Below are 22,918 nucleotides of genomic sequence, written 5' to 3'. Positions count from 1 at the left end.
CCCACGAAAGCTCACGCTCCAAAACGTCTGTTAGTCTATAAGGTGCCACAGGATTCTCTGCTGCTTTTACAGATCCAGACTAACACGGCAACCCCTCTGATACTATACAGTCACAGTTCATGTCAATGACATCACACATGGGTGCCTAGAATGTACTGCATCTCAGATAGATGCAGAGTGTAAAAAGTAGGAATATGCTGGAATTGTGGAAAAATTTCACTCCCTTAATAATGTCATTGTGAAATAGTATCTTCACATTTACAAGGAGACAGATTATTCCTATTGTTTGGAGGAAACTGAATTGAAATATACGCAGTGGCCAATATTTACACTCAAGTTAATTTCATTTTTTTATATTTCTATATTATACTATATGTCTAGAATTCAAAGTAATATGGTCAGTTGTCATTTGTAGCCTTTGTCTAAAGGGAAAGCTCAACAAGACTGTGAATGCTATGGATGGGATTCGCAAAGGGATTTAGGTCCCTGACTCTCATTGGAATCAATGAGTTGGGCACCTAAATACCTTTCTGAATCCCATCCCCACATAAGTTGTTGTTAAGCTGTAGACGGAGTGCTAACTGTAACATATTCTTTTAACACCTTGGAAAGAATGAGACACATGGCAATGTTTACTGTTTCAAGAGCTTCCCACTAAAACAGTTCTTTTGTACATTATTATGTTTTGGTGCTAAGGTCCCTCTGAAAGAATTCTGAAAGAATTCTGAAAGAATTTTTCTGGCATTACTCCAAGAAATCTGATATGTTAATGAAAAAATGTGAAATAAAGTCACTCATTTCCCTTAAGGCTGAAAAGTCCCCCCCCTCAGAATGATCTCCAGTTCATTCTAATGCTATTGTAAAATGATACAGTGCTGCAACATTTTATCTAGAGAAATACTGACCAATGTAATCTAAATCAGAATAGCTCTGCCATGATTTATGCTTTTGTAAACCCTTAGGTTGAAGTGCTACCATTTGGAATTCAGGGGCTGAAGTACGTGTGGTGTGGGGAGGTGTTGTGATACCCTCTTCTAAGCCCCATTCATCATGTGTATAAATCTGGCATTTCTCAGCTGGGCAACCTCATAAAGAAAGTCACTGATGGAGCTAGGAGTTGAAGCAACATTATTAATTTACACACTGTTTCCCTATGCTTTCTACGTTTCTGAATTCACATCTGCGTCAGGTTTCATAAAATTTGCTGATAATATCTTTGCACAATAGAAGCTGATTCAGGAGGAGAAATAATAGTTCTCAGCTATTGCCTAGTGGGAGGATTTTTCCACAGCTTTGAGGATTTAGTATTACACTCTAGCCAGCTGAGCTAGCTGAGTTGAACAGTTTCTCATCACAAAATAAAGAAAAAACAAACCTATTTGTTTGTCACTGCATCATTTATTTCAATATTGCCCACTGTTATTGTGTACTAAATAAAAGTCTCTAAGGCCCCATCTATTGTAATTGTATTGAGTAGAGTGCAGGTGTAACAGCGTTACTAATGTTTGAAGCTGTGATGGAGACAGGATATAGGTATTTTTAATACTATTTTAGCTAATCACATCCAGGAGTTCGTTGCAGCAGAACTGGTATATCAGAGCAATTTGTGTAGACACACATCAAAATTTCAGGTGTTTTTAACATAATTCAGCATGACCACTGTGGATGTACTGAACTGTTTGTGCTTCCACTGGTACAAAACAACTGTTTCAGTTAACAAATGATCCACTGTGGACAGGGTTTCATACTGCAGCCAAAGATCTCGTGCCCTGCATTGGAGTAAAGCCAGCTGGACACAGTGAATGTAGTTCTTGTTACATTCCATTTGCTTAGGGTACTTGTATTAGTATGGTTTGAGTTTAAGATTACTAGAGGGCAACATTTCCTCAATATCAGTTGTGACTCTTATATTTTTATTAGTTGATTCAACATACTTGTTACTACTTTAACACTAACTCTCCCAAAGAGAGTGAGCTTACAGCCTGAATGCGAATCTAGAGCTCATTCTACACTAGGAACATTTTAAAAAAATTTCCCAGTATTGATGACATGGTTCACCTTCACTTACGTTAGGAATATTGGGAGCCCTAGTGTAGACAAGCTCCTAGCTCCTACAGCTGTTTTAAGCACCATGTCATCTCGCCTGCTCAGAGCAGTTCTAATCAATCCAGTACTTAAAATGGTGGCAGCAGTCAATGATCCATTGACAGTAGGGCTCCCACTGCTGCTGATATTAATAGAGGTGAAGTTATGTTAGTAATGCTGGGAAACATCAGAAGAATTCCCCTAATGTAGTCAGAGGCTGATATCACTGCCATACATTGCAGATGTACACAGTCGCTGAGCAGTTCTCCTACAGCTCATAGGATCAGAAGTTAAGTGCTATGCTGAGTACTTTTGGGGGAGTTCCTTCCCAGGTAGGATCTAGCCCTAAAATGGCATTGAAATGACCTTTAGAAGTGGTTCTTCCAGGTGGGGATTGAGGCATATTTTGTAGTGTTGCTGTTAACAAACTTCCACACCCATTGCCTACACTGTACCTTTTCTGCGAATAAATCATGGACTTCAGACTCCAGCAGTGTTTAATCTGACGCCTTTTCTTAGCACTAAATTCATTTTGAAAGATAACAGACAAGGAAAAAAGTTTAGAAAAGGTTTGAAACATATTATTTTCCTGCTGGCTGATTTAAACAAGAAGCACACTATTCTCATTGTGTGTGAATGGTTCACTTGCCATGCTCAGGTGTATCTTAGCACTTCAGCTGACTGAAGAAGAGTCTGAAAAGTGTAATTTGAAATGGGGAAAATACTTTTCCTCACAATACGACTTTTGCATGGAAATTCATTACATTATTATTTGATTCTAATATTTGAGCAGGGTTATCGTGATTGGTTCATTTCTACTGTGACTTAATGGCAGAAGCAGACACTATAGGAGAGTTTATGGGATTTCTGTCAGGTAAGGTAGAGAAATAGAATTACGAGGTTATGTAGCCAAATGAAAAACAAAATCTGGAACAGTACCAAAAATGTTTATTAATAGATTAAGATTAAATATGAAGACAAAATGTATGTTTCAAGGTGATAGCCTTTAATCCCATGTTCTGCTTTCAATCTTAATTCTTTAGGACTGTCAGGGGATTTCTTGCGTTCTGGACGATACTCTGCTCATACAATTAATGGAGCATGGTCACCATGGACTCCATGGTCTCAGTGCAGTCGAGACTGCAGCAGAGGTATTCGCAACCGCAAGCGTGTCTGCAACAATCCTGAGCCCAAATATGGGGGTCTTTCATGTCTGGGCCCATCTCTGGAGTACCAGGAATGCAACATCTTGCCTTGTCCAGGTAAGAGTTGAGAGATATCAGTAAGGGTTATGGAAATGATTTAGTTCACATTCAAGTTCATACTTTACAGTAGTAAAAATTATAAAGTAGTTCAAATGATTTCCTCCTCAGCTCCTTTCCAGACAAACAAGTTAGCCTACCAAAGTGAACTTAAGAAAATAACTTTTGCTCTGTAAACTTCAGCAATGATTTGAAACCAGTGCTAAATAAAGGGAATGAACAGAACAGGTAATCATCAAGTGATCCATCCCCTTCTGGCAAACAGAGGCTAGGGACACCATTAGGATTTCCCTTTACAAAAACCATGTTGACTCTTCCCCAACAAATTATGTTCATCTATGTGTCTGACAATTTTGTTACTTACAGTTTGCCCAGTACTTACTGGCCTGTAATTGCCAGGGTCACCTCTGGAATGCTTTTTAAAAATTGGTGTCACATTAGCTAACCTCCGGTCATTTGGTACAGAAGCTGCTTTAAATGATAGTTAGAGACTACAGTTAGTAGTTCTGTAGTTTCACAATTGAGTTCCTTCAGAGAATACCATCTGGTCCTGGTGACTTATTGTTGTTTAGTTTATCAGTTTGTTTCAAAACTTCCTCTAATGACACCTCAGTCTGGAACAGTTTTTCACATTTGTCAGCTAAAAAGAATGGCTCAGGTTTGGGAATCTCCCTCACATCCTCAACCGTGAAGACCACTACAAAGAATTCACACAGTTTCTCCGCTATGGCATTACTGTTCTTGAGTGCTCCTTTAGCATCTCAATTGTCCAGTAGCCCCACTGGTTGTTTAGCAGACTTCCTGCTTCTGATGTACTTAAAAAAAATTACTATTACTTTTTGAGTCTTTCGCTAGCTGTTCTTCAAATTCTTTTTTGGTCTTCCTAATTATATTTTTACACTTCATGTACCAGAGTTTATGCTCCTTTCTATTTTCCTCACTAGGATTTAACTTCCACTTTTTAAAGGATGCCTTTTTTACCTCTCACTGCTTTTCTTTTCTTACTTTTTGTTGTTTTGGCTCTTTTTTTGGTTCTCTTACTGTGTTATTTAGATTGTGGTACACATTTAAGTTGAGCCTGTATTATGGTGTCTTTTCCAGCTTGCAGAGATTTTACTTTTGGCACCGTACCTTTTCATTTCTGTTTAACTAAATTCCTCATTTTTGTGTATCTCCCCCTTTCTGAAATTAAATTCTACAATGTTGGACCTCTGTGGTATTTTCCACACCACAGAGATATTAAATTTAATTATATTATGGTTGTGACAGATTTATCTTACCAATCTGCCCAGGGAGTCCGTTGATCAGGCTGAGGCTGCAGGATCTTTAGGGGAGGAGATGGAGGAGCACACCAAGTGACTAAATTTTAAAGCTTTGTTAATAAAATAATAAAATAACAGTGCAGAGCTCTGGGGGGGGGGGTTCCCCATGTCACTCAGAGGAAGGAAGAAAGCATTAGTGCCTAAGCCGTAACCCACTTTCATCCTCACACCCGCACTACCTGAGAATGGCCAAGCCTGGGTGTAATGTGAGAAGAAGAGGGGGAAGGGTGGACAGGAGTTCTTGTCCTGTGCACAGGTCGTCTGGGGTCCGCTGTAATCTCCGACTTGCTTTGGCTCTCGGGAGGGTTTTTAAGTCTTTTGGGGGTGTTTCGTTCAGGGACCTTTGTTCCTGGTGCTCTTTGTACCAATCCAGATCAGCTTTCTGTGGCCTTCTCAGCTTTCTCAAAACATACCGGCTTCAGGGACACGAAACCTTGTCCTGCCCCTGCCCCATTAGTCTTCGCTGTCTCACTTGTTTTTGCGCTCTTTGCAATCCTGCTCAGCTTAGTTCTCCTTTTCTCATGGCCGGGATTTGGTAAGATGTGAATGCAACTGCAGATTCCTTGTCATGACCTTGGACCGAGACCAGAGTCTTATCATCAGACTAAGCTAGCTAAAGTGTCAAGTTAACCCGTTCTCTGCTCTCTTCCTCCCTCCCCCTTTGGCCTCCTGCAACCTGCAAAGGAATCTTCTACTCCACACTCACACCTTTAGCCCTTCCCAAAATGCCTTGCGATAGCTATATAAAATGCTGACCTGCCTCCCCAGGGGATCTGAGGGAGAGGGCAGTTGGGTTGTGACATGGTCACTATTACCAAGCGGTCCAGCTATATTCACCTCTTGGACCTGATCCTGAGCTCCACTTAGGACTAAATCAATAATTGCTTCTCCTCTTGTGGGTTGCAGGACTAGCTGCTCCAAGAAGCAGTCATTTAAGGTGTCAAGAAACTTTATCTCTGCATCCTGTCCTGAGGTGTTATGTACCCAGTCAATATGGGGATAGTTGAAATCCCCCATTATTATTAAGTTTTTTTAATTTTTATATCCGCTCTAATCTCCCTGAGCATTTCACAGTCACTATCACCATCCTGCTCAGGGGGTCGGTAGTATATCTTTACTGCTATATTCTTTTTATTTGAGCATGGAATTACTATCCATAGAGATTCTATGGTACAGTTTGGTTCATTTAAGATTTATACTTCATTTGATTCTATGCTTTCTTTTACCTATAGTGCCACTCCCCCACCAGCACAACTTATTCTTCTTCGAGTGCTGTCCCTGTGGGTGCTCCACTCTAGGTGACGGTGCGTCTCGGTGCCGTTGATCGGAGATTTTTGGGAGCAGTGCCTGGTCGGGATGCACTCACTCAGTTGGTATCTCCCACCTCATTGAAATCTTCCTGAGTGCGTGCGTCCCGCACCCTCCTCAGTTCCTTCTCAACCGTCCTTGGCTGAAGACGGGACTCGGGACAGTGCTGTCTTTCTTCCCTGGTCTCTATAGGAAACAGTAACAAAAAAAATAGAAATAGTTACTAGTTACATCCCAGTTGTTTCCCTTCCTTTAGTATAGTTACATAGTTAGTTACTTAGTTAAAAAAAAATTCACCTCAGTCTTGTCTCCTGTTGAGACACTCTCCTTGCCATTTCTAATTCATAATGCCGCTTCAGGATTCAAACGTGCATTTCCTGTCAGGACTCCATGCAATGGTCAGATGGGCACTCACATTGTGTGAAGTGGCTCGGAGAAACTCATGTACCCGCAAAGTGCCTCCATTGCGCGACCCTCAAGTCTAGGGCTCGGCGTGACAGGGACCTGCCGCTTAAAATGCTTCTAAGGGAAAAATCCCTGCAGCCACTCTCAGAGACAGGGAAAGTTAAACCCGCTCCCATACGCTCCCCGGCCAGATCCGAACCAGTTGGGAGCATTGCTTCACCCTTCCTGGAGCGGTGGCAAGAAGCACAACAGTCTCAGAGGAGAAACTTTAACAAGGGTAGCGATCTCTCGCGAGATCCCTATCCTCTGTGCTGACAGCGCCAAAGGCAGGTGCCTCAGCCTCTTCTACCGCCTCAGCCGCAGCTCTGACAGAGCGCAGAGGCAGGGACCCGACCTCCAGTGCCGGGAGGGTTCCCGTGGCTCCGGTCCCCTCAGCACCGAAAATGGACACAGTGCCAACACCACGCTCCTTGGCACCGAAAACGGATGTCGTACCAACAGCGCGCTCCTCCTCAGCACCGAAAACAGATGCGATGCCGACAGCATGCTCCTCCTCAGCACCTAAAATGGCGGCGGTACCAATGATGTGCTCCTCCTCAGCACCAAAAACAGACGTAGTGCCAACAACATGCTCCTCCTCGGCCCTGAGAAGAACATCGGCACCGAGCTGTCTTCCACCTGGACACCAGCTACGGACCCGCTGCAGGGCACCTCCGAGTGGTCCGTGGTACCGATGTCACTTTGACTTTCCCTAGATAATGCACTAGAGCACAGAGCAAGCTCAGTGCAGCCCAGGGAGCAGGAGCAACAGTTTCTCACTCAGTGTGACCTCTCAGTGCCACCTGAACCTAACTCTCCACTCCTAGATACACAGGGCTCACTTTTTTGAACAGTCGCGCTCTCTACCTGAACTGGCTACCTTTACTGACAGCTAACTCGATTTACAGCAGCAGGTGGAGTTCTCCCCTCCTGCTTCTCCTCCTCCACCAGAACCTCTCTCACATCAGGTCACGGATCAAGGCCACCAGCCTCAGTTTCCCTACTTTGACCCCCCCATCCTCCTGTGGGCGGCACCTGGGTTCTCCTACCCTATGCTGTGGCCTCAGTGGTACCCTTGACCACATCCTTCTACCAACCCTCCTCCTTCCGTGCCTCAGTCTCCAGCTCTGTCCACTTCTAGGGTGCCTGAGCCCCCTCTTGAGACTGTGAGCTACACACCATATCCTGACTCATTGACCTCTAACTCTTCCTCAGCCCCAGACAGAGCCCTCTTCCCTCCGCCTCCACAGAATGTGGATGACTGTAAACAATTTCAAGAACTTTTCAGGAGGGTGGCACTCAATCAAGATATCCCCTTAGAAAAGGTTCAGGAGACACAACACAGACTCTTCAGAATCCTTCAACCGTCTGCGCCCTCAGAGATCTCGCTCCCTATAAACAAAGTGCTCCTGGAACCAGCTGACACTCTGGCAAACCCCAGCTTCTTTAGTACCAACTTGCGAACATAAATACTGTGTCCCTGCTAAGGACGCTAACTTCCTATTTTCTCATCCACCACCAAACTCACTTGTCATGGATGCAGTCACACAGAGGACAAAACAGTCACAATATCGGCCCATCCCACAAGACCAGGACCTTAGATGCCTTGACATCTTGGGTTGCAAAGTTTATTCATCATCCACTCTACAATTCAGAACTGCGAACTATTCTGCCCTTCTCACCAGCTATGACTTTGATAATTACAATAAACTTTTTGAATTTGCCTCCTACATTCCAGAGGATAGGAGAGCAGACTTCAAATCAATCCTGACTGAGGGTCAACTGATTTCCAGAATGGCCCTACAGGCATTTCTAGACATGGTGGACACAGCACCCTGTACCACTGCAATTGCTGTGGTTATGCACAGATCTTCATGGCTCTCTGCATCCGGCATCCCTAAAAAAGAGCAGACCAAAGGGGAGGATCTCCCCTTTGATAAGGACAAACTTTTCTCCAAAAAAACTGATGAACACCTTCACATCTTGCAAGATTCTAAAGCGACATTGTGCACCCCAGGAGACAGCAATACCAACCGTATCAAAGACCATGCACATAGCAGTATTATTGTCCTCAACCCAGACCACACGACACAACTAGGAATCGCGCTAGACCCGTTAAGCGCAGACAGAATCAAACTCCGGCAACCACCTTCCGTCCATCGAGGAATAAACAACTATTTTGAAACATTGGTCGAGGGTCTGCACGACCACCCCTTGATTCCACCGGCTACATGCCCTTTTGGCCACCGCCTCTACAGTTTCCAACATGCCTGAAAGCAGATTACACAGGACTGCCAGGTCCTTGAAATAGTTCAGTCCGGTTACTCTATCCCATTTATATCCTACCCTCCTTCCTCCTTCAGTCTCTTCAGGGACTCTTCTCACGAGCGCTTACTTCACACAGAAGTGGCTTATCTTCTACAACTAGGTGCAGTGGCACCTGTGCCAACGCAACATCAAGGGAAAGGTTTCTATTCTCATTACTTTCTGACTCAGAAAAGGACCAGGGGACAGAGGCCTATGCTAGATCTACACCGAGTGAACAAATTTGTGAGGATACCAAAACTCAATGTGATCACACTGAGCACAATAATTCCTGCATTGGATCAAGGGGACTGGTTCACAGCCTTCAACCTACAGGACACTTATTTTCATACATCAATTCATCCAGCTCACAGACGCTTCCTACAATTCACAATCAGTCATGACCATTTTCAATATAGAGTTCTTCCTTTCGGACTCTACACAGCATCAAGAGTTTTTTCCAAGACTCTAGCCGTGGTCATGGCTCACCTCCTGCAAACATGAGATCACGCTGTTCCCCTACCTGGATGATTGCCTCATCAAGGGCGACTCCTATGGCGAGGCACTTCAAGCTACCTGTTTCGCCATCTCCCTCTTTCACAGCCTAGGCCTCCAAATAAACATCCAAAAATCCACCCTGACACCTATACAACAGATCGAGTTCATCGGAGCTCATCTCGACTCAACCCAGAGCAGGGTCTCGCTCCCATATCACAGATTCCTTGCCATCACACAGCTCAAATGCACACTATCTATTCGTCCCAGGACACAGGCAAGAATCTGTCTACAGCTCCTTGGTCACATGGCAGCCACCACCTTTGTAGTTCAGTATGCCAGGCTACACATGATATGTCTTCAGGGCTGGTTCAATTCCAATTTCAAACTGAACAGACACACCTTAGGAACTCCTGTTACCTCCTCCTCTCAATGTTCTAGCTTCCCTACATTGGTGGATAAGACCAGAGAACCTCTGCATGGGGGTTTCCTTCCAGCAACGGTCTCCAATGCTCATGCTCACCACGGACCCTTCTCTAATCGGTTGGGGAGCACATCTAGCGGGACACAGGGCACAAGGCCAGTGGTCTGCATCACAGATGCACCTACACATAAATCTCTCAGAGCAGTGAGGCGAGCATGCCTTCACTTTCTTCCCCTCATAAGGAACAAATCTATTTGGGTCTTAACAGACAACATAGCATATATGTACTACATCAACAGACAGGGAGGAGCCTAATCACATTCTCCTTGCATGGAAGCCATCCGACTGCGGAATTGGTGTATACAACATCAACATCAAATCTTCCCAACAGGCCAGATCTCCTTTCTCAGGACGACAGACGGGTTCTTCACCCCCAGCTCCAAAAGCTCCATCTCACAGCCTGGTTCCTTGATGGTTCCAAACCCATGAACTAGCCTGTTCCGAGCAAGTTCAATATGTCCTCCTGCACAGTAGGAAAGACTCCACTTGTAAAACCTACTTGCAGAAGAGGAAGCGTTTCGTCCTCTGGTGCTCACGTAATCACTTAGCGCCCAATATAGTGACCCTCCATAACATTCTAGACTACCTCCTGAAACTAAAACAGGACGGACTTTCGCTAAGCTCCATCAAGGTACACCTGGCAACACTCACCACCTTCCACGACCTGTTAGAAGGGTTATTGCAACTAAGAAAGCTACCTTCATGGACATATGGAGAAGAGAGGCGGTAGTCAAGGGTTCGAATGGAAGTTTCCTGAGACCGTGAAGGACAAGGTTAAGATTCTATGTAGCTACTATTGGGTAAATTTCAGGGTAGAGATTTTGCAGGCCCGTAAGAAATTATTTTATGGTGAGGTGGGCAGATAATCATACATGCTGCATTGGATGCGATAAACTGGGTAGCCCCTACTCTGTTTCTGGACTTCTGCCTGCATTCTCTTTTTACTCCTGCAGCTGCTTTCTTTGTTGTTGTTGTGTTTTTTCATGGGGTGTTTTTTGGCTTAAGTTTAAAGAAGTTTAAGGAATGTCAAGTGGTGTAGCCCCCCCTCACTCTGCCCCTCTGGAGAACTCCCTTGCAAAAGTCCCTTGTTAACCACTCCTGTTTGCCAGTTCCTCTGGTCTCTTAGGAGCCGGCTTTTAAAGTCCTGGTCTTCCTGATTAAGAGCTTCCTCCCCTGGTTAAGAGCTGATGGGTGCTAAAAGAACCAACAGCAGCACCCACTATTCCACAGGGTCAGTTATAATAGTGGCTATGGAGGGGTTGTTGTGCAGCCATGTTTTGTATCATTGTGGTAGGTGAGTGGATTTCATTCCCCTTAACCCTCCTCTCAGGACAGCTCCATAAAGTCTGATTACTCCAGCAGTATGTGGGTGTTTAAAATTTCACTCTTAGGTCTTGACCTTGCAAGTCTTTGCACATTGTACAGTGAGTGGACACAATGGACAGGGGCAAATAAGGTTAAATGCTAAACAGAGTTCTCCATATCAATTGTAGTAAATTTCAAGCTGCCTGCACCCGCGCTTCTTTCCTTCCAAGAGACAGGTTCTGGGTGAAAAATAATCTTTAATGAGGAGAAGTCGGTCTAAGTGCAGTTTCCATCATGCTAATGGGATGCTTAGGTGCACCTTCCTCACTTAGGGTTGAAAGCAGAAGCGATGCATAGGCGGGACATGGGGGATCAACTGCCTAGGGAGAATGATGGGCTTCAGAGCCTGAGCTCCAGCCCAAGCTGCAACTTCAAAGTGCTGTCTATACAGATATTTTTAGAGCGTTAGTGTGAGTCTCACTAGCCTGAGACTGTCACCCAGGCTGGGAGGCTCGCTCCAAAACATTGTGTAGGCATACCCATTGGTGTCCACATAGCTCTGTATGCACTAAGCAGAATATAACATGCTACACCCTCATATGCACACTTCCCTTCATCTCCACTTCAGGTATAGAGGGGAAATCAGGGACAGTGCCACGGGCACCAATCCCTCACACAAGTGGGCAGGGAGTGAACTGGGAAGAGCAAGAAATGAGTGATGTTTTGGTTCTGCCCAAGTCCCCCAAAGTACTGGCCACTGCTGCTGAGCCATTGTCCACTGACATCCCAGGATTTGCTGAGTGCTTTGCAGGATTGAGGCCCAAATGAACAAACACAATGAAAAAGCAGGGATAACAAATCACAATGTGTACTTGGTTCATTTATTTTGTCAATCCTAGTTCAGTTTTAATTATTCATATTAATATTCTACAACAGGAATCGGCAACCTTTAGCATGCAGCCCGTCAGGGAAATCCACTGGCAGGCTGGGACAGTTTGCTTACCTGCAGTGTCCGCAGGTTCGTCCAATCGCAGCTCCCACAGGCCATGGTTCGTCATTCCAGGCCAATGGGGGCTGTGGGAAGCGGTCGCAGCGCATTCCTCAGCCAGTGCCACTTCCATCAAATAATGAATACATCTGAGTCCGGAATTTAGCATGTGCTATTAAATATTTATTGTGAGATGGAGAGATAATTACCGTAATTCTTTTGAAGATTAAGGTGAAGTGTGTGGCTAAGCCAAGTGTGGATTAGTGAGGGTCTGCTATGTAGTGTTTTTTAGCCACAGAACTCAAAGTTCTCTACAAAGTTTGGTATATACTGTTATCCCCCTTTTTACAGGTGGAAAAATTGAAGCACAGTGAAATTAACTGGTATACTAAGGTCATGCAGAATCAGTGGCAGAGTTGAAAATAAAACCCCGATTTCCTGATTCTGTTCCATGCTTAATCCAAACCACAGCTGCCCTTAACATTAAGGGTTAACATATTAACGTATATAACAGGGATTGGCAACCTTTGGCACGCGGCCCACCACAGTAAGCCCCCTGGTTTGTTTACCTGCCGCATCCACAGGTTTGGCTGACTGCAGCTCCCACTGGCCGCTGCAGGCTAATGTGGGCTGTGGGAAGCGGCGCTGGCTGCCGCTTCTTGACTCCCGCATTGGCCTGGAGTGGCGAACCGCAGCCAGTGGGAGCTGTTATCAGCCGAACCTGCGGATGCAGCAGGTAAACAAACCAGCCAAAGGTTGCCGATCCCTGGTATATAATAATTGCTTGCCTGCTTTGTCTGGAAGCTTTGATAATTATAACTAGACAATCTAGAGCATGCAGAAGGAAAGTCATGGAATGTCTTTCACATGATTTCTAAAATATGGGTAAGAAATCTTCAGATAGGGAATCTTTGGTGAGTATTTTCTCTGACATGTTTATATTCTAGCCTTTACTGGAATAGTATACCATAATTTATTTTCTCTGCTGGTCAAATGTGACTTAGAATTGTGCATATCATGTGACACTCCAGTTCACATTAATGGGATATAATCACTGTTTTCACTGGAAAGAATGGTCATCTGAAATAATTTATGTAAAAAGGAGTTAATTGTACTCAGATTATTGTCCAGCAACATGGAAAATAACATGTTAGAACTCTGCATAATGTACTTTTTCTGTTGGTTCAGAGATATACTGAGAATATTGTCCAACAATATGGAAAATAATGTTAGATCTTTGCATAATGTGCCTTTTCTGCTGGTACAGAAATATACTGAATCATGCTGGATTTAAAAGTACAAAATATCCTTATTATGAAGAAGAGTATTTGTAAATGTATGTTGACATCCATCTCCATCCATCCATCTGCATTCATACCCCTCTGTCTGCCTGTCCATCCATCCATCCCCATTCATTTCTTTGTTTTGTTTAAGATATTAATATGTGGTTGAAATATGGAATATTGAAATATAGGAAATACATAGATGTACTAATATGTATGGAAGGAAATGGATTAATTCTGTTTTCAAGATTTGAAATTTTGCTATCTTATTTTAATATTTGGAATTTCATCGGTGTCACACTTTTTATTACCATTTTTTTTAAATGTAGACTGTGAAAACTCTGATATATTCAGAAGAAATAGTCATATACCAATAAACACAAAGATAAAAATACAGATAAGTTCAGATACTACAAAAATTCCTGTGTCAGAGGGGTAGCCGTGTTAGTCTGAATTTGTAAAAGCAGCAAAGAGTTCTGTGGCACCTTTGTTTGTTAGTCTATAAGGTGCCACAGAAATCTTTCCTGCTTTTACAAAAATTCCTGTATGGATATTATAGAGACTGTATGCGACTTTGAAAAACCTGTTAATCTCCTGTTGCTTTTTTCATTTCTGCCACCTTTTTCTCTGCAGAAATACTGTGGCCTGTAGAAAAGAGGAGGATATTTAAAAGTAATGGATCAAATTCATCCTTGGGTGACTTCATACATCAGGAAAAAGATTGGCTTAGGGCTATTCTCATCTGATCCAGAGGCCGTTAAGTCAATCAGAGTCCTTCCTAAAGGCTTTGGCCTTAGTTCTTACTGTTGTACTGCTCCCATAGGCATTAGTCTGCCTTTCTTGCTGCTGCATTGCTCTGAGTCAGCTGTCTGCTACATGCAACAGTTCCTTTATGAATGTTGACTGAAGCAGCACTCAACTGGGAGTGAAAAGCTTTATTTTTTGTTTCTGCTCTTTCCCACAGGTCAGGGGAAATGCAGTGATATCCATAGGAACTTAGAAAGAAGCAAGTGGGGTGGACTGGGAATCAGATTGCGTCTGGGAATCCAGAAGGATACAACAGAGGGTCAGGTCTCCAATCCACCACTTTCCCAGGCACCTCAAAATTCCACATTTGTGCTAGTGTGAAATTCTAATTCCACTTAGCCATGTGATGCCATTTATATTTCTGTGAATCTCTATCAGTTCACTCTCTTTCATTTGAACAGAGTAGACTCCAATCTTCCTTGCTGTTATTCATTCTCTTTTGCTATGTTCTCAACAAGATAACCTTTAGATGAGTAACTTTTTATTTATCTTCATACCCAGAAGGGCTAGAAATAACTTAAATGAAAGCTTCAATTCTGAAGGATACTGCCCATTCTGTGCAAAACTCCTACTTTCACAATTCCATGAAAATTTTTGTGAATGAAGAGAATCACCCTCTCTGCTCATAGATTATTAGGGTTGGAAGGGACCTCAGTAGATCATCTAGTCCAACCCCCTGCTCAAAGCAGGACCAATACCCACATCCCTAAATGGCCACCTCAAGGATTGAACTCACAACTCTGCGTTTAGTAGGCCAATGCTCAAACCACTGAGCTATCCCTCCTTTCTCTCTTTTGTAAAACTCAAAGTGCATGGAAGGATGACCAATTTACCTAATAGTCTTTTGGAAATTGTCCAGTGGTGTGGCTGTTTTATTGGAGCCACAGGAGGTCTTATTTCTATAGACTACTTTTCCCTGGAACATCCTCTTCCCCGGGATTTTTTTTTCTCATCTTTGTGGAGCAATATTTATTAACCAGGACAACAGCTATTAGGCAGAGAGTTTTCTGATTATCCAGGAAGACAAAAAGAACCCCTATAAAAGAAAACATTATTTTGAGAGCACGCTTGCTTGTTGAAAAAAGCCTTGCTACACTAAATACCAACCTGAATACTTGTGAAGTGTTTTAAAGCAATTTTCCATTATTGGGTAATTAATTATTTTTATCCAATAGTTCTGCTATACTGTTACGTAAAGAAATTATATAATGTCTGGAGCTTTCTTCATAATTCTTTATTTTTTATCAATAAGGCTGAATCAGCATTAAGGACTATACATCATAGACAACAAAGGAAGAGAAAACAGATGGTTCTGGGTTGCTAAGCAACATTATAAAAAGATGAAAGCAACCACAGAGTTCTATATAGGTCCTGTAAAACCTCATGCAGTAAACACCCACTCCTTTGATCTTATTTAACCATGATGATGCCTTTATCATCCCCTATTGTTAAGAAGAAAAAGTTTAGCTGGACAGATAAAAGGGGGAGTATTCAGCTTTTTTGAGAACTAGAGATTTATGATGGCAGCCTAAATAGGTAGAAAGGACAGCACATATTATAATCGTGCCCTTCAGCACAACTACTATCAAGCCTCTGTCATATATTCTATTATATTATGCCCAATCTCCCCCCTCCTCCCCCTGGCTTATAACATAGCTATAATAACTGTAGTTATAAAACAGAAATCTGTATGTCCTGTTGTCGTAGCCATGTTGGTCTCAGGATATTAAAGCGACAAGGTGGGTGAGGTAATGATGACTGACTGATCAGTCAAAATAGTCTCTTTTTTAGGAGCTATTGGAAAGCAGACAAGCTAGTAACATATTGCAGAAATGGTTTACGTGGTACCATAAATATCTCATTTACTGTTTTTATATAGTGCTTTGTTGGCTGTATGATTTGTTGCTTTTCAAAGTAACTCAGTACAATAAGTGCACATTGTAAAACATTATAGAAAGAAAATTTTACATATGCTAATGACTTCTATTAAAGGCCCATTTGACTAGTAGCTGCAGTTATAGACTACTAAACTGCCTGCTTGAACAGCATGAGATCCTGAATATTCATTATGTGTAAGATATTGATACCCAAATAAAAAAGATCCTCTAAACTCATTTTCCTGCTATTACAATCTTTCCGTATAAATAAGTTCCATTTGACTTGGCAAATGTGTATGTGATGTAACTTGTTTTCTAAGCAAAATGACCTGTCCTCAATATATTTAAAGTATTCAATGTCACTAGCTGAAAGATTTAAATCTGAATATTTTTTGGATAATACACTACAGTACATAGGTAATTTTTTTCTATTGCGGAGCCATATCAACAAATTGAAGAAAAGGATTTTACACCTTTAAATACTCTTTGACTTCTTAGAACAGAAAGGTTCAAAAGAACTCATTAAGGAGTATTGTTTGAGAGGTACATAGATTTTATATTCAGTCATGTCAATGAACCATAAATTAAGGTTTCTCAAAGAGTGTATTAAAATGAATGAACCCTTAAAATAAATCACGTAAGGCAATGGGAGTATTTACCTCTAATAAAGTGTGATATTCCCTATGCTTAGAGTGAGAAATATTGCAAATGCTATGGTAAATTTAACTACTGTGGATGGTAAACATCCACTTTTTAAGGATGGCTGTAAAAGGAATTTCAGTTGATGCCTGATTTTCAAAGTTAAGTGTGTGCAGTTGTACACGTAACACTGACAAACCCCGGCAGGTGTGATTGAATCTGGGACCCCTGGAGCTAAATGCATGAGCCTCTACAGCATGAGCTAAAAGCCACATGTCCCTTAGCTAAGGCTGAAGAGCAGACTCATTGATCTCTCTTTAAGTGGTCTTGGTGCCACTAGATGGGACAGAGCACCACACCCAGGAGATGTGTGGGTTACATACACATTTGTATGTGCCTAATTTATGCACATAAGTCATGTATTTACACAAAGTGTCAAGTAATGTGCAGGCATAAATACCTGATGTGCACGTATACATTCAATATGTATTTACTAGGTGTGTATCATTAGTGTATTTCGATGTAACAGTTCTTATCTTCCAAAAATGTATTTAAAGCTACAGCTATGTAATGGTTATTTTTTAGAAAAATGGGAACATATTTCAAAAAGTATTTGTAAATCTCTTTTGTACATCTTTTGAACCATGCTCTTGTTATGCATGTACAGTCTGTCAGCCCAACAAGAATCCCTGCTGTAAACTGTCTGGGGACTGCATGAGACTGGTAGGCAGGGAAGACTAAAACTGTGTAAACAATTTTCGGAGCAGGAAAGGTAATAACCCAGTAAAATCGTTAACTGGCAAATGTGGTTTGTTTATTGTAGGCTTAACCTATTAGTGGTGTGTATTTTATTATGCATTTTTATAAAGATAAGCAGATGTGTTGACAACACATATTATTTTCCTATGTAAGTATTAAAAGAGAGGGTGATATCATTTTAAACTTAAAACCAGAAACCTAAATGTATCTATATGCATATTTCTGCTTAAAACAGAGATAGGCTAAATATCTATGCCACCTCCTACTTCCAGAGTTTGGATATAATGGAATCCAGATCCAAAACAAACCTGCTTGGTTTTGAAACCAAAAACCCATACTCTCGGCCCACCTCTGTGAAACATGAACTCAGTCATTCTTTTGCAGTTGTGCTATAAAGAACATAAAGGCCATACTTTTGCAGACCAATGCTCCATCTAACCCAGTACCCTGTCTTCCAACAGTGACTGGAGGTGGGTGCTTCAGAGGGAATGATCAGAACAGGGCAATTTATTTAGTGATCCATTCCTTGTCATCCAGTCCCAGCTTTTGGCAGTTATACATTAAGGAACACACAGAGCATGGGGTTGCATCCCTGAACATCCTGGCTAATAGCCACTGATGGACCTATCCTCTATGAACTTATCCAGTTCTTTTTTAAAACCCAAGTTTCACTGGTTGATTGTGTGTTGCATGAAGAAGTACTTCCTTATATTTGTATTAAAGCTGCTACCTATTAATTGCCTTGAGTGACCCCTGGTTCTTGTGTTATGTGAATGGGTAAATAACACTTCCTCGTTCATAGGCGCTGACTATGTGGGTGCTCCAGGGCTGGCAGACCCATGGGAAAAAATTAGCAGGGCAGCCAAACTGTGTCCTTATTCACTTTCTCCACATCATTCATAATTTTATAGACCTCTATCATATCCCCCCTTAGTTGCCTCTTTTCCAAACTGAACAGTCCCAGTCCTTTTAATCTCTCCTCAGAGGATGCTGTTTCATACCCCCAAACATTTTTATTGCCATTCTCTGTACTCCCCGCCAGGGCCACCGAGAGCTGGTTTGGGCCCCGGTGAAAAAATTTTTTTCAGGCCCCCCAGCAAGGGTGGACCGGCTAAACAGGGCAGGGGAAGCCAGGCCCCCTTCCGGACCACTGGGTCCCGGTAGTTTGTACCAGCTTCCCCCCAATCTCGTCGGCCTTGCTCCCTCCCCCCACCCTCATTTTAGTGTCTTTTTTGAGATGGTGAAACCTACCTTTTGTTTCCTGTCTTTTAACTGGAATGCCTGGCAAAGCTTTCAGGATCATCTAATGATCCTTAATTTAAATTAATGACAAGCCTTTTGTTATTGTAATCACCCTGCCTCTGTTTATAAACAAACTCCTGCCCCAGCCCTGCCCACTGGGGCAGCATCAGGCTCACCAGCAGCTGTCCCTGGTCGTGCTCATGTGTGCAAGCAGCTCGCATGCACCCAGACAGGAGACACAGACTGCTGTGTGGAAAGGACTCGTGTCCCAGAGTGTGCTAACCGCTTGCACACACGAGCACGACCAGGGACAGCTGCCAGTGAATCTAGTGCCCGCCCCAGTGGGTAGGGCTAGGGGTGGGGCTGTGGCTGGAACAGCCATGCTGGCACAGCTACCAGTGCAGGGCACTGGCTCCTGGGATGGAGGCCCGACATGCTGCTAATTTTGCTGATAGAGCCCTGCAGCTCCACAGACAGTTACTTATATCTGCGGATATCTGCAACCGCGGACATAAATTTTGTATCCACACTGGGCTCTAGTTCCTTACTCTTCCTTCCATTGGACAATACTTTTATAAATCTCAGAATGTAAAGTAAGCTTCATAGCCTGATCCCATTGCCAGGTGGGGCTTAAAAATCTTCCATTGACTGCAGTAAACTTTGACTCGTGCCCATAGAATACAAACTGCATAGGTTGATTTAAGTGGTTCATCTATGCACAGACTTAGAAAAATGAGTTGTTATTTCTTTCCAGTTGATGGAGGTTGGTCCTGTTGGTCATCATGGTCAAAGTGCTCAGCAACTTGTGGAGGTGGACATTACATGAGGACCCGCTCATGCACAAACCCAGCCCCAGCCTATGGAGGGGACATCTGCCTTGGACTTCACACTGAAGAGGCACTTTGCAACACACAACCCTGTCCAGGTACAACAAATCCATACAGTGCTGCTTTACTTTGAGTATACCATAGAATAGGGTGGCTGTCGCTCAACTTGTTCAGTAAAGTACATTAAACCTTTATCAACCTATTAAACATTTAGGAGCTAATTCTTTCTGTCTTCTGGTACATACACATCAGCTTACAATGAATTTGCTGTGAATGTACATCTAAGGGCAGAATTTGGCCCACAGGAGATAGCCTTAGTGTCATGTTAAAACAATTTTTAGAGGCTATTAGTTTAGTTACCAGGTTTAAGGTCAATGTAATTTAAAATGGTGCAGTTCTGCACACAAAAGATTGATGCCTTGAGAGATTTTTAGTTATAATAGTGCAACAAACAATTCAGTTGTAGTACTGGGTGTTGTAGGGCAAGCAAAAGTTCGGAGGCTCTAGATCCTCAGCTGATGTAAATCAATGTAATGCTGAAGACTTCAATAGAGTTGTATCAGTTCACACCACCTGAGGACCTATCTAGCTCCTGATCTGAAAAAAGACATTTTGATTTAAAAATTACATCTGAGCTATTTTAAAATAAGAAATCAGAACAAAATTTACTGCAATCTGTTTTCACATTTACAAAAATGTTAACCCTTTGAAATACTTTCCTAGATTGTAAGACCTTTGGGGCAGGAACTGCATGTTTGTTCATATTTGTACAGCACTTTGGGGGCTCTGGATACTACTGTAATATGTATATGTAATCATAATGAAAGTGGACCAAGATATTTTCTGTCATTTTGATTGGCTTTTTTGACCCTTGCCAAGTGGTCTTGTGAAATGTTAAATCTTTGTAAAACAAGGAAAATAAAAAGACTAATAAAAGAATCAGAAGTAGAAAGTAAAAAGTAATATAAAGAGATAAGTCAAGGCAGAGGCACCACTGGGCAAGTTTTTTATGTCTTGCTGGTTTATAGGTTATAGTTAACACCTTCTGCTCTTGATCATTGTTAAAAAGTAATGTCTGCTAGCTGCAATGATGCCTTGTTACATTACCTGCTTGATTGAGGGGTTTCTAAACTTTATGGCATAAACTTACTTCTCATGTGATGAGGCCATGGACATGAGCATACAAGACCTAAGAGTGTGAATTTATAGATGCTATTACCCAAACTACAATTAGAGGTAATTTCCCTTTCTAAATACTTCATGACTTGCGGTGGAATAAAATAGCACCTATTCTGTCAAAATTACAGCAAACTTAACTCTCCACTTTGGGTTTTAAAAAGTGAAAATAGAACTCTGTTGTTGATTTGATCCCTCAAGAGAGATGGAGTAATATGTACTTAAAATTATCACAGCAGCCTCAGATCCTTAAGGCATTTTTAAAAGGTCAGAACTGTCATGTTTCTTGTGCTGTTTCCAGTAATATTATAGTGGTTGCTCTTGTAGTGCTGCTATTGTTAATGGTCTGTTAGCATTTCCATTAGCAACCCCAGTTTTCAGGCATTTATAACTTGTGCTCTTTAGCTTATTATGACTTGATTGTTACATCTGTTTTTTCCAACAAAAATCATTTATCATCTACGTTAAAGCCTTTTTAATCATCAGAGTGACACAGATGTCTCACATACCTCTTTGCTTTGTTTAATATTCAAATCTAACTAAAACCCAAGCTTACTTTTTAGATGAAAATTTGCAGTTTATTTTCCTCTGTCTCCCACTCAAAAATAAATATATCTTAGTTTGAAAAGTAGCCATAGCCATATGCACTAGTTGCTTTTTCACAGCTCTCTTTTACTGTTCTTATTATACATTATGGGCCAAAACTGTGATCCCAGTGCTATAAACTGCTCCATGTGCACAGACCGCTGCACCAGTGCAGGGCCATACTGACTTTGATTGGACCACCCACAGGCACAGGGGTATGCCCATACTGATTAATTTGCAGGCCAGAGAGCCTGCATTTTTAAAACAAGCGTACAAATCAAAGATTTAAGGAGGGAAAGGAACGTAGTCATTTCAAACAGATATTTGGTTGAAACTTGGCATCTGGAAATTACAAACCCAGGTTGAATTTTTAATACAAAAAATGATAATTGTTTAAGTGGTGAACAAGGAAAAAAAGACTCTTGCCATTTCAATCAGTTTTATTTTGCCAGAATTTAATGGAAAATTAAATTTTACATGCTGCTGATCCTCAGTAGGTATTGAGAGGTTTTGTATTTTTTTATTGTCAGCTACTGGAAGTGACCAAGATATTAACACTCGAAAAACAGCTACAGAAGGTTTATGCACAATAACTATTTTTCACACTATCTTTTCAATTTTATATTCCTATTTTTTAATTTTAACTAAACAAAATCTTACTTAAATGAATGGAATGTCTATACCATTGATCAGTAATTCTTTATGTACAGCATATCACTGAATGTTATCTGTAGCAGTGGTGTCTATAATATGTAGTATTGCATACAACAATACTGGGTACTTAGAATAATGTATTTGTGGCGGCATCAAGAGAGAAATAACATGCTGTCCTTGGACCGGTCACTCACACACACAAATAATGGATAAAAGAATTCAATTTTTAGAAAGAAGTGCACAGTTCTGTTGGAGAAGAATGTGGACAAACATTGATTTTTCTTCACTTAATGGACGGATAGGTGCTCAACTTCAGGTGCACTTACACTATATGTCTTTGATCACAGATTTTTGGTAGTAGTGCCTGTTGGACCCACTCATGTGCCCTGTATATTCTCATGCCCTGCACTGAGGCTATATAGGGCTATAAGGTTGAACCACCCTCAGTTCCTTCTCAATCACCTTGGCCTGAGATGGAGAATTATTGTGCCTTTCTACTCAAAACCATGAGCTACTCCAATTAGTCTTTCTTTCTTTCTTGTTTTAGAGGTATCAGTCTAAATTCCTTCCTCCTTTGGGGTTTGGAACTTTCTCCTCAGATCACCATTGTGCTGGGGTATTCCATTGCTCACTGGGTTTCAAATGGTGCCTCTCTTTCCAGGAAGCTATCCCGGTTACTGACAACCACTCCCCTTGCATCTGCTGCTTGGGGGAGTTTCATTGCACCCCCAAAGTTCTCCATTTGCTCTGCTTTTAAAGGCAGGGCTAGGAAGAATTGAGAGACATGATTCAGCCTCTTGATGATGGAGGGCACTCTCCATCCAGCCTCAGATCCAAGCCAAGATCCCCGCTTGGTTAGCACTGGAGTAAGCACAGGGCCTCTTCAACTTCAGCACATTCACCTGGATCTGTCCAAGGTAAATCCTTGGAAAAGTCCCATGAAAAGATAGCTCATTTCCCCCAATACCATTTGACTCTCTCACATCTTTGGAGAGTGGTGGAGCTCCCCCGCTTGATAAAGGTGTACTCTCGTCTGAGTTCCTTTCTCCTACCTTTGAGGAAAAGGAAGAGT

At 42.1% G+C, this 22,918-nt stretch overlaps 1 protein-coding gene across 1 annotated transcript in view; it reads left to right on the top strand.

The window, feature by feature from the left end:
* SEMA5A (semaphorin 5A) overlaps positions 1–22,918 on the top strand; it is a 641,391-nt gene that overhangs the window by 587,290 nt on the left and 31,183 nt on the right. The window contains exons 17-18 of the mRNA XM_075062673.1: positions 3,129–3,347; positions 19,359–19,529. Of these exons, the coding sequence (XP_074918774.1) occupies positions 3,129–3,347; positions 19,359–19,529 (390 nt within the window). The remainder of the gene's footprint in view (positions 1–3,128; positions 3,348–19,358; positions 19,530–22,918) is intronic.

The sequence above is a fragment of the Chelonoidis abingdonii genome, chromosome 2 (genome assembly GCF_003597395.2).
Source record: "Chelonoidis abingdonii isolate Lonesome George chromosome 2, CheloAbing_2.0, whole genome shotgun sequence".
Lineage (NCBI taxonomy): Eukaryota > Metazoa > Chordata > Testudines > Testudinidae > Chelonoidis > Chelonoidis abingdonii.
The sequence above is the reverse complement of the archived record's forward strand: the minus strand, read 5'-3'. Positions and strand labels throughout refer to the sequence as shown.